The sequence below is a fragment of the Hipposideros armiger genome, unplaced genomic scaffold, assembly GCF_001890085.2.
Source record: "Hipposideros armiger isolate ML-2016 unplaced genomic scaffold, ASM189008v1 scaffold_347, whole genome shotgun sequence".
Classification (NCBI taxonomy): domain Eukaryota; kingdom Metazoa; phylum Chordata; class Mammalia; order Chiroptera; family Hipposideridae; genus Hipposideros; species Hipposideros armiger.
This window is the reverse complement of record NW_017731697.1, coordinates 562,216-574,654: the sequence shown is the minus strand read 5'-3', so window position 1 is coordinate 574,654 and position 12,439 is coordinate 562,216. Positions and strand designations below refer to the sequence as shown.

The window sequence follows — 12,439 nt, the reverse complement described above, 5'->3', positions numbered from 1 at the left end:
TGTCTTGCCCACGAGGCTAAGGTTTCGTGACCTTGGCATTGCTGACATCTTGGGCTCTATAATTCTCTGTTGTGAGGGCTGTCCCATGCATTGTAGGATGAGGAGCAGCGTTCCCCTCTAATGCCTGCTAATGCCATTAGTAACCGCCTCCCCCAGTTGTGACAACTAAGTTTCATAGACAATGCCAGATGTCTCTGGGGGCAAAATCACCCTCAACTGAAAACTGCTGCACTAGGCTTATGTGGGAGGAGCCTTGCAGGACGTATTCCTGTGTTAAGCCAACTCCTGCCTCATAACAGGTCTTCAGTGCATATTAATTCAAGTAAATGACTAAGCAATGGGAGAGGAAATGAACCCTTCCCTCATGTCCCAGGAGGCCAGCCAAGGGGCCAGAGAGAAGGTGGTCACTCTCCCTGGCCTCTCACCCTGACTCAGCCTGGGGTACTAGGGGGACACCAGGCTAGACATCTCCAGGGCTGGTTTGGGCACCCTGCCCCACCCACCACCCCATCAGAAGGGTGGGGAGAACAGGGTTGAACTGTTGGTGAACCTCCCTGTATGTCCTCCAGAGGGGCCACACCGCTCCATTGATCTTTCATTTTCAGGGTCTCAGTTCACTAAGTATGGCTGCCGCCGGAGGCGGGACCTCAAGATGGTGCACCGAGGTTTCTGCGATGCCCTCGCGAAGCCCAAAGCCATCCGCCGGGCTTGCAACCCACAGGAGTGCTCCCAGCCCGTGTGAGTGCCTGGGGCTGCCTGGGGTCCCACTAGAGGGAGAAGAGGGCAGTCCCTGGGGCTCCAGTGGAGGGAGGTGCAGGACCTGGGTCCGCAATCGGCTCTGGGCCTCACATCCTGTGAGAGGTTTGACAGGTTATTTCTTACTCACTATGTTTCATGGAGTCTAAGATGCGGTAGCCTGTATGCTGCACCCCTGCTTCAGACCTGCAAAACAGAAACAATACTGTGCATCTTGGAAATGGCGAGTGGTAATGCTCAGATTGGGAAACTGAGGCTCAGAGGATGCAGGGCTGGCTTCTGGACCTGTGGGAGATGTTTCCCAAACAGCCCATGACAGCAGCTGCATCCTTCACCCCCAGCCCCAGAGTTTGGCAGGGCTGCATTTCCGGGCCCTGAGCAGGGAAGATGGCTGATAAACAGATGGAGGCATTTGGGAGCAGGCGCTGACAGAGTTCTCACTGCTGCCCAGAAGGGTTGGTGATGCCACCAGAAGCGGAGGTCAGAGGGCAGAGTCAGAGCCACAGAAGGGAATGAGGCCGGCAGAGTCCCTTGGGCCTGAGCTGTCTGTGGCCCCCACTGGGGCTCCCAGCAGTGGACATGCGTGGGGCCCACCACCTGCAGGACCTTGGGCAGTGTGCAATAAGCCTACAGGGTACCTTCATGAGGACAGGGAAGGTGGCACCAGGGGGAGCAGGCAGCCTTCTCTCTGTGCACCTGGGCCACAGGAGACTGACATGTGCCACTGTCCCCTGGCAGGTGGGTCACGGGAGAATGGGAGCCATGCAGCCAGAGCTGCGGGCGGACAGGCACGCAGGCTCGCTCGGTGCGCTGCGTCCAGCCTCTGCACAACAACGCCACCCGTTCCGTGCACTCTAAGCACTGCAACGATGCCCGGCCTGAGGGCCGCAGGGCCTGCAACCGTGAGCTCTGTCCTGGTCGGTGGCGGCCCGGACCCTGGTCCCAGGTAAGCAGTCCCCCTGGCCCCATGTTCTTTGGCCCCCAGAACCAGCTTTTTTCGGACTCATGTGGCCAGGATGTCCCACATTTGTCTGGACTGAGTTCCTGGCCTGGACCACATCCAGTAGGTCTCAGGGCACCAGTGGTGCCACGTGGTCAGTGCTCTGTTGAGAAACCCAGTGGAATGTGTTTCTTTACTCTTCAGGGCTGGGGTTCCCTTGTGCCACAGGGGCCTGGAATCCCAGGAGACTGAGGGCAGCCTGGGCTCTAGGATACGAGGGAAGGCCTGGATTCTCATCTCCGAGGGCGGAAGTGTGGTCTAGAAGGCCGGCCAAGCTTGCAGGAGGGGACATGAGCAAGGGAAGGCTAGACTTGGGTGGGAAAGAGTAGTTAAGACAGTCTCAGGGACCGAGGAGCAGTGTGGGTGCAGGGCTGAGCTGGCGTGAGCACTGACATCCAGCTCGCAGCCATGACCAGCCCTGGGCTGCACGATTCGCTAGAAGGATCATGGGACTCAAAACTTACTGCACTCATGGTTATAGTTTATTATAGTGAAAGGTCATAGAGTGGAATCAGGGAAGGGAAAGGGTGTGTGGCAAAATCCAGAGGAAATCAGGCACACGCCTCCAGTAGTCCCCTCCAGTGAAGTCACCAGGGATGCACTTAATTCTCCCAGCAATGATGTGTGACAACACACATGAAGTACTGTCAACCAGGAAACCCACCCGAGCCTGGGTTTTCACTGCGGATTGGTCACGGAGGCATACGGTGCCTGCTGTGTGATGACATCAGTTACTGAAGCTCCAGACCCCCAGCGGGAAAGGAGTTCAGCAGAAAGCCCGTTTTTGGTGAAAACTGACTGGTGCAGCGTGACTCAAGGCCTCAGGCAAGAAAAACACTCTACCAGACAGAAGATTCCAAGGCCTTGGTTCCCAGGAGCTGCTCAAGGGCCAGTCCTAAAAACAGGCTTTTCTTGGGACTGTGTGGGGTTTGAGCAGCCAGGTCTGCTGAGCCGGCCTCCCCACATGCAGGGCTAGGACTTGAGAATTAACCTTGGGCAGGGCTGGGCCAGCTATGAGCCAAGCCAGGAGTCTGGGCCTGACGGCCCCTGCTAGCCCCTCCCCATGGGTAAGGCATGGGGCTGGGGTTGGAGGGGCCAGCGAGGGCGCTGGTGGTGTAGAGCTTTCTGGGGGAAGGGGGGTTGGTCCTCTGCCAAAGCCTCCTGGACTCAGAGCCTTCTCATGGTCCCCCAGTGTACAGCAGGTTTTCCTGAGCCTCAGGCCATCTCAGCCAGAACACCCAGAAGTGCCAGGCCCTGTGTATTCACTCTTTTTAACTCACAATAACTCAGAGATATAAGCACATGTGCCCGCTCATCAGAGCCCCAGGAGCCTGAGGCAGCCGTATAAGACTGGGGTGAGGCTGGGCAAGGCCTCCAGCACACAGTCTCCCCTTTGCTCCTCACCATCTGCCATGTGTTATGGGGTCACATGAATGAGGGACCCTTCCAGGCCCAGCCCAGCGTGGGAGGTGGGCCCTCACTGGTGATTCTCCATCTGCAGTGCTCGGTAACCTGTGGGAATGGCACCCAGGAGCGGCCAGTGCTCTGTCGCACGGTAGATGACAGCTTCGGGGTCTGCCAGGAGGAGCGGCCAGAGACCACAAGGACCTGCAGGCTCGGCCCCTGTCCCCGTAAGCCCTCAGCTGCCCTGTTCCCTGGGCCCCAGCATGCAAGTCCCAGGGCAAGGGGGGCTGGTCCAAGCAAGTGCAGCTCTTCCCACAAGTGGCCAGACTCAGCACCCCTGACCTTGAAGGAGAAGCTGAACCTCCCAGGCCAGGGCTGAGCCCTTTCCCTGGTAAGGAATGGAAGGAACTGCTCATCTCCGGGCCAGTCCCAGGGAAAGGATTGAGCAGATCAGCCCATCCCTGCCTTCTTGGAACTCCCTGCTTGTCTGAGAGATGGAACCAGACTCGCAGTGAGGGCACAGTCAGGCTCAGCCAGACAGGCTCCGTGCCCATGTGAGTAGGGTGCCCTGTGCCCTGCATGGAAAACAACCACAACACTGGCTACATACAGACACCTTGGCAAGTGCCAGATGTGTGACCTCTTGCACAGGGGCCATGCTAATCTTCTCTATATCGTTCCACTTTCAGTATGTGTGCTGCCGAAGCTAGTACAACATGTGACTGCTTTTGGTCCCCAGAACAGCTCAAGATGTAGACCCCACTACAAGTTCCATCTACGGAGAAGGGAGTTCAGGGGGGTCAGGTGTGCCCACCACAGCTGAGGGCGTGTAAATCCAGGATTCACTTGGTCCCTGTGTTCCCGGAGCAGGCAGTTGGTACACTGCTCAGCCTGGGAGTAGTGCACAGATCAGGAGATGGGTCAGGGCCCGTATGCTGTAGCTACTCCATAGCTGAGACCCAGGATGCATGGGGTTAGGGAGAGGCAAGAGGCTGGGCCCCTTCTGTCACAGGGGAGAGCCTTGAGTGTCACACCGGGGAATCGGACCCCTCCATTGCCCCTGCCCAGGACGCTGGAGCTGTGGAGGGGAGGTGGGCTGGCCTGGTACCCCAGCAGTCGCAGCCCCTTTCTCTTCTCCTTAGGAAATGTCTCTGACCCTTCCAAGAAGAGCTACGTGGTTCAGTGGCTGTCCCGACCAGACCCCGACTTGCCGGTCCAGAAGACCTCGTCAAGTAACCGGCCCGTTTATAACTCTGCCTCTGCCCTCCAGTGCATGCCCTGCGCCTTGTGGAGCTTGCCGTGGGCTCCCCTCCTCTCTTTCTATGGAAAACTTCCCTGACTCTTCTGAGTGCTCTGATTGAATCTGTTTTCTCCCGGGCCTCTGTGCTCGACCATCTCCTTCGGAGCCACCTGGCTGCCTGGCCGGGAGGGCCAGCCTCGCAGAGGCATGGCTCCGGCATTGGCCTCTTGTGGCGGGGCCGGAACCTGGTTGGTGATGGCTTGTAAAGGGTCAAAGATCTGTCATGGTGCTGGAGGGGCCAGAGGTCAAAGTGCAAATGTGACCACTTGGTGACTGCCTTGCAGGGCCACATCCCTCCAGGCTGGAGCTGCAGGTTGGAAATCAAGGGGAAGCCTGCCCATCCCCTTTCAAACACGCCCGCCACGGAGGCAAGGCCAGGGGGTCTCGGGGCATGTGGTTTTGTGCCACCATGATGGGTGGCACCGCCCTGAGTGTCCGGCGGTGCATCGGGGCTTCCCGGCTGCCTCTGCTGTTGCTGCTGCTGCTGACCCTGTGCTGAGTGTGTTCTGACTCGTGCGACTGTGGCCTGCTTCCTGTGGCCTTTGTGTCCGACTTACACAGCCCTTGCCCCCATGCACTGTCTCCTCGTGGGGTGGGGGGTTCAGGTCAAACAGAGGAAGCAGTTGTATGTTCCTCCAGTGCAACACAGGGACACACTGTCACTCCCAGTCTGTCCATTAGCTCCAATGGCCTTTTCTTATCATGCGCACATGACCCCTTCCACAGGGGTGAGAGTGAGAGTGAGAGACTGATGTGGGTGAGGCCCTGCCCGTGTGAACAACTACAGAATTACCTCAATTTTTATTGCTTTTTTGCTTAGAAAAAACTATGTAGAAAATGCCTTAAAGTTGAAAGGTAACATAATTGGCTGCTAACTCCAGCTTCAGAGGGGGATGTGATCCAGGTAGGAAGCTGTCAGTGCAGGTCAAGGGGCAGGCGGTCCAAGTCATTCACCTTTGGCCAAGGATAAGGTTTCCCAAGCAGGTGGCCTGGCTCCCTGCGCCCCTTGGTCTGTGCGGGGACCCAGGCACTCTCAAGCCACCTTGCAGGAAGGAGACCCACTGGCCAGTGGGCGCTGACTGTTGCTGGAGCCCCTGCGGGTGCTCCCACGGCACTGCCTTACGCCAGAGGGCAACATACCCGGCCCTTCAAGTGACCAGCGTAGCACTCCCGCCGCCACCCCAGCCCTGTCCACCTGTGAATAGCATCCCCGCCAACCATGCCAGCCCTCCCGGCACTAATTACTGTTATGTAAATACTCGGTGTGTAACGCGGACTAATTCTCATGACTGTTAACTTTGACTAGGCCATGTGAGTGACACGAGTGACTCTGGGAAGGTGCAATACGCTCCTGGGCATTGTGCTCTCTGTCTATATGCACATTGGTTTATCAGGGATATTTTATTAGTGTTTTGTATGTATTTATGACGTATTATCTAGGTTCCATTGCCGTCGCTTTTCTGGTTTTTTTATGAGACGTTAGTGTGTGCCAAAGTGACTGTGAAATGACCTTTTATTCTTACTAACGCTGGAAAGACTTCCTGTCATGCAGCCCACAAATAAACTCAATAAAAGTTCAGTGAAACCGGGTGCTTGGGTTTGGCACGCCGCTGGCTGGCTCGTTCTCTTCGCCTCCGGGGCCGACAGCACTGTGAAGCTGTGGGTGCCCTTTGGATCCTTGGTTTCTGATTCGAATGACTTTACTGTCCTCCTTCTGCCTGCCCAACATAGATGTCTAGGGTCTTTACCCCGCCGAAACACACACCCCTTCCCCAAGCATTTTTCAAAATATGACAGCAGCCTGTGAAGACACTCTACTAGGATTTGGAGTTCTGAACTGTTCGTGCTAAACAAACAGCTACAGGAACATCTGTGTCCCCCGCTCCTGGTTGGCGCTTTTACAGTCAGGAAGGGACCCGAGGCGCGTTTCTCCCCCAAGGGGTGGGAACTCGGGGTCCAGGTCACTGTGCCTGAGCCACCAGCAGGCCACTGCCCTGGCTCCTGGGGCAGCTCTCAGCTCTTGTTCAGGGCAAGAGAGGTGCCCATCTGGCCCAGTCAAGAAAAAGGGAAGGCAGCAGTGGCTCTGGGCACCTGGTCTGTGACATTCACAGGTGTGTGTGCTCAGCCATGCCTGCCCTCAGAAGCCACAGGGCCCATGTGTTCGCTCACCTTGCTAACAAGGACCAGACAGAACGTCAGGGTCCCACGGGGACCTTCTCACCTGGGGCCTGAGTGGTGTCCAGAGTGGGCATCTCTCTTCTCCCTTTCCTGTGAGGGGGCCCTGTGCCAGGGAAGAGGGAGATCATGAGAAGCATGACATGGGGCCACCCTTTGTCATAGATATGGGCTGCAGGACACAGCGCCAAGCCCTAGGCATTGGTTGCGGGGTGGGGGTCACGGTAGCTGTGGCTGAGTCCAGCCTGCCCAGAGTTCTGGTCGGTCATTGAAAGGAATTCCAGCTCAATAGAGGTGAGGAGACCAAGACAAGTTGTGTCTGACAGAACTGTAGCCACTCAGTCTCCCTCCCAGATAGATCAGGAGAAACTCCCACTAGAGCTGCAGGCAGCCCAGGGTGCTGTGTGCCTGGGGACAACCATGGTGATGGAGGGCGTGGGCAGACAAGGGATGCTTCCCACTTCTTTAATTTGCCACACAACCTTTTGAAAGGTGAAATGCTGCATTACACCTGATGAGAAAAAAGAATGAAGTTTTCTCCACCTCAGCCCTTTCCAAAGCATGGGGGGTGGAGGTGATTTAAGTGGTGCCACCAAGCAGCTCCTCTGTCATTCTTGCTGTCTTTCATGACCACGTCAGGAGGGAGTCTCACTTGGCACGAGTCCTGGTGTCTCTCTCACACTTTTTCATTTCTCTCCAGCTCAGATCTGTGCAGGCGGGAGTACCTTCCTCAAATTTGAGGAATTAAAACTAGACTTACAAATTGACTTAAGGGGCCTTAAATAACTGTTCTTTGTATTCATGTCTAAGGTCACCTTATTTACCAGACTAGTTTTCCATGAATGGTAGGTAGTAGTATAAAAGTTTCTCCTAAAATAAATTTTAAGTTAAAAAACAAAAGGAGTTAGTTTAAAGGAGGAAACTACTACTAAGCCAATAATAACGTAGGCCATGTTCAGATATAGCCAAGATTGTGGGGATAGCACACAGACTTCAATTTATGAAGAAAAATGGGTTTGCTCTCAATGGTTTGTTCACAGGAAGGCAATAGGTCTTGCCAGTTAATTGTTGCTGGAAATGGCTGGAGATCAAGCATATGGAATGGAAATTATTATCTTGGTAGACACCAAGACTTGGTGGGCCAGTCAGTCAGTGCCTCAGGACACGTCGCTCAGTCCTTCGGTGGTATAACTGTATCTCCTGCATCTCAGAGGGCCCTCTGCTCAGTGATACTACTTAGAAACACACAACCATTGGCATCCTTTTAAGAGCGGTGGGTAAGGATTATTTTGAAATTTTTCTGGACTGATATTAGCATAGTCAAGCTCTTGGCCAGCAGCTTTCTCAATTATTTACCCATTCATTGACTTATTTTAATTTTGAAAAAGTTAAAGCAATGCAGCCCACTATTCAAAGGAAATCAGACCCAGTCCAGTATGTAAGTCAGGTGAAGGGAGGCACCCCAGAGAAGGGGCGCCCAGCTCCCGGCTGTCACCTGCCCATCGGGCAGGGAGATGGACTGCTCCTCCCAGTTCGACCATTTACTCAGCAACATGTGTGAGTGTTTCTGGGTCAAGCTCTGATTCAGGCACTGGGGACACCACCAAGCACCCAACCAGAAGTCCACACACTTTTTCTCTGAAGGGCCAGACAGCATATATTTTAGGCATTGGGAGCCGTGCAGTCTCCCTCTCAACTACTCAACTCTGCCTTTGTAGCAGGAAAGCAGCCGTAGGTAATAAATAAATGGTGCGAGCCTGTTCCAGTAAAACCTTATTTTAAAAACCAGGTGGAGAGACTGGTTTGGCCCCAGGGCAAAGTTGGCCAACCCCTGCCCTAGAAGGAGGTGATGCCCGCTTCTCAGGATCCTAGCCTAGTGAGAGATAAGTGAGGGAGATGCTTAATACCAGTCTTGTGACTTGTGAAGGAAAAGGCTCAGGTGACAGGAGAGGGCATTGCTGTGTGGCAGGAGTGGCCCCACTCCCAGCATCTTGGCCAGGCCAGGTCCCGTCCTGTCCTGTGCCTCTGCCCCTCCCCACCCAGCTGATGGCCAAATCCTGTGGGGAGACGCTACACCCAGGCTTATCAGAAGCCCCACTCTGTCTCCCTGAGATCCATGACCAGCAGTTTTCACCCAACTCACCTCAATGGCTACCAGAAAGAGGGGAGTAGCCAGAGAGGGGTGAAAGGGCAGGGGGGCTCTGAGCATGACCCCCCCACCCCCAGGCCCCAGCCAGCTTCAGGTAGGACTGCTCTGATTTCATCCATCTCATATTTTGGACATCTGTGTAAGATTTCATCTACCAGTTTTAAAACCCTAAAAGCCACATGTCTGGATCTTCCAGTTTGATTTCTGAAAGGGGCCCTCGGCTCTCAGGCACCCCCTGGCTTTCTCCTTCCACATTGTGAGCCTCTGGCTCAGTCTCAGGGTTAGGAAGACCAGGGCTTTGCCTGAACAGCCAGTCTGTGTTTCCCTCTTGTGGGTCAGGCAGCCAGTTATGCCTCCTCCCCATTTTGACCACCTCTGGTTTTAGGTGCCTGTGTGTGTTCTTGCCTGTAACGTTGCTATTTTAAAATCCATTAATTTCCCTGTTTGGACTTCCTCAGTTACTCACATTTATGCTTTTCACATTGGTACATTTACGCGTTCTTTGATTCACTGATCTGGCTCTGGGGATAGAGGGGCATCCAAATACAGCTCAGGGCTCTGCCCTTTGGAGCTTTTAGGATAATGAAGAAGTCAGGCATTAGTCACCTTATCTGACAATTAAACATGAACTTGCCAGCTGGGATGAAGTACTGGGAAGGGGTGACACATCTGGTGGGATTTAACTTCCTAAGGGAGGTCAGGCAATGCTTGCCTGAGGAAGACATGTTTCAGCTGAGCCTAGAAGATGAGAGGAGAGCAGCTGAAGGAAAAGGGGAGACACTGCTTGTGCAAAGGCCCTGCAGTCAGAGGGAGTACAGTGCAGAGCAGGAAGTCTGAGGCCTGAGTGAGGCTGGAGAGGATGGGGACAGGTCTTCACTCTGAAAACAATGAGACACAATGAGGCAATTTAGTCAGGACCACAGCATGGTCACATCTCCAGGTGAAAAACAGCATTCTGGCTGAAGCAGGATAGCTAGACAAAGAGAAAGAATGGAGGGAGGCAGGCAGAGGAGACTCCTACCGTGGTGCAGCTAAGATGCAAGGCAGCTGGAGCCTGTGCAGGTGGGAGAGCGCGGACATACCTGAGAGGGCCTAGGAGGAAACGCTGACGGAATTGGCCATGGCTGGATAGGGGACACTGGGCTCCAGCATGTGCACCTGAAAGGCCGTTGTTCCCTGAGATGGGTGGTGCTGTCAGAGGCTGTGAACTTGGGCTGGATGTGTGGCATCTAAGGCAGCTTAGGGACCATGGGGGTTTGCAGGTGTCTAGTAGGAAGTTGTATCCATGAATCTAAACCTCCAAGAGTTTCTGTTGGTGTCCACCTATGCGGTGACCGGCCTGTAGGGAGAATTACAGGCTAGAGCAGTGACCATGCAGAGGGCGGACGTCAGAGCCATGGGCCCTGAATGGAAGGGGCTGTCTGGGTGTTGTTGCAGGATGTTTTGATGGGCTGGCACAGCTTCAGGTATTGCTGTGTATAGTGTTGTATGTCAGTGTGCTGGTGCGGTTCCCATCCAGTGGCTGCACTCCCTCCCTCCCTCCCTCCTGCCCTCCTTTCCCCTTTCCCTCTTTCCCTCTGTCCTCCCTGCCTCCTCCTTCCCTCTCTCTCCCTCTATCCTCCCTTCTTTCTCCCTCCCTCCCTTCCTCCCTCTCCCCCCTCTTCTTTCTTTCCCTAGGAGATGAGGTCCCTGAGGAGAGAGGGGAAGGAGGGTGCAGCAGGGTCAGTGTAGGACAGGTTTGGGATCCTCAGTATGGAGAGCAGAGCATCTGAGCCGAGAAACAGGCAGAGTTGAGCCCACAGAGGTCAGTGATCAGGAGTTTATAACGGATCAAATATCTCTGTTATATGACTCATTGTTTCGTGTTGAATTCTTGTAAATCATCTCAGTTTTTGTGTTGTGTATGGAATGAGGTGGGGAGGGAAGGGAAGAGGAATGGAACTGTGCGAAGGAGACAGAGCAGAGGAGGGGTGAGAGCAAGAGGACTTGGATGGGTTGAAGTGATGTAGCTGCACACGGTCAGAGCTGGGCCCAGTAGAAGACAGCCAGATGGGAAGAGAGACAGCAGTGGCCTCTGAGGAGCGAGTCGGGGTCTCCATGCAAGCTGGACCGTGGATGACAGTTTCTTGGGTGGGAAGGAAAGGAGAGGATGTGCTGGGCAGAAAGCTTAGCTCCAAGTTCGGGAACAGTTTGCTTGGGAAATGGCCAGACGCTCAGTGTGGCAGGGCCATGGGGTGCAAGTCATGGGGCTCTTGGGTAATTGAAGCAAGTGGAGGAAAGCCCAGACAAGGCTGGGTAACTTCTAACTTTCCTTTAGGCACTTTTCAGAAACAAAGGTCATCTGAAGAATTTGGGTGATGATGGGAACAAAACAAGGACAAGTGTGGTGAAGCCATATCCGAGGCTGTGGGATTTGCTCTGTTAGGTTTTAGGAATTGGTTCTTTTAGGTTTAATTTTGTTACAGTTACTGATTATAGATTATTGTAGTCAAACTCTGCCACACAATTTCATTGGGGTTACCATGGGGATGTCACATGTAAAGATCTGACGAAGTCCTGTTCTTTAAGATGAGCTTAAAACCACTCTCTAAAAACAAACAGGCCTCATTTCTGTCTCAAACTTTGAGAGATACTGAAAAATCAACTCAGCGGGGCCTGCTTCGAGGAGGGGAGCATGGCCCACAGCTGTGTGACTGCACTCCAGGGTGGGGTCCGAGCGCCTCTGACCCGGACACCACACACACTCTCTGCGTGGGTTCGCTTGCCTCTGTGCTGTCTCTGGGCTCTTTCAAACGCCTCCTGCAGCAAGCTGCTCCCTGTGGGGTCACAAAGCCCCCCTTATCTTGTCCTTTGGTTATGTGTCCCACTTTTCTCTTTCAGAGGGCCGCTGCCAAGGCGACAAGTCAATGTTCTGTAGGATGGAAGTCTTGTCCCGCTATTGCTCCATCCCAGACTACAACAAGCTGTGCTGCAAGTCCTGTAACCTGCACGACAACCTCACTGACATGGACGACAGGACAGAGCCACCACCCCAGAAGCATAATGACATTGAAGAGCTCATTCCCACCCTCCCAGTGCCCACTCTGGTCATGGAGGTGCAGCCCCCGCCAGGCGTGCCCCTGGAGGTGCCTCTCAATGCCTCCAGCACCAATGCCACCAAGGATCACCCAGAAGCCAATGCGGTCGATGTGCCCTACAGAATCCACAGCCTGGACGATGCAGCCCAGCCACCCAACCTAATCCCTCGACGGCCGAGCCCATATGAGAAGACCAGGAACCAAAGAATCCAAGAGCTCATTGATGAGATGAGGAAGAAAGAGATGCTTGGATAGTTCTAATAAAATGGAAAGGTAGCATCCTTAGCATTTTTTTCTTGCTTGTAGAGATATTCCATAAGATGGCAAATCCTGTGTCAAGAAGAAGTAAAAATTCCTGATTCCAAAAGGTTTTGAGAAAACAGCGGGAGAATGACATAAAAAGATACATGTGTGTGTGAGTGTGTGTGTGTGTGTGTGTGTGTGTGTGTGTGTGTGTGTATGGTTGTGAGCATGTGACAACAGGTGAGCACATGGGTTTCCAAGCCCCGGAATGTTCTAAGTCCTGTCCGGGGGCTGGGTGTGGGGTGAAGAGGAGTATGGAGATTCTACAGCCTCCA

At 54.0% G+C, this 12,439-nt stretch overlaps 1 protein-coding gene across 1 annotated transcript in view; it reads left to right on the top strand.

Annotated features, from left to right (window-relative positions):
• The window catches only part of ADAMTS2 (ADAM metallopeptidase with thrombospondin type 1 motif 2), a 239,037-nt gene extending 226,891 nt beyond the window's left edge, over positions 1-12,146 (top strand). Inside the window, exons 18-22 of the mRNA XM_019661378.1 lie at positions 606-738; positions 1,495-1,702; positions 3,258-3,387; positions 4,303-4,392; positions 11,665-12,146. Coding sequence (XP_019516923.1) covers positions 606-738; positions 1,495-1,702; positions 3,258-3,387; positions 4,303-4,392; positions 11,665-12,116 — 1,013 coding nt within the window. The 3' untranslated portion in view covers positions 12,117-12,146. The remainder of the gene's footprint in view (positions 1-605; positions 739-1,494; positions 1,703-3,257; positions 3,388-4,302; positions 4,393-11,664) is intronic.
• Positions 12,147-12,439: the final 293 nt, after the last annotated feature.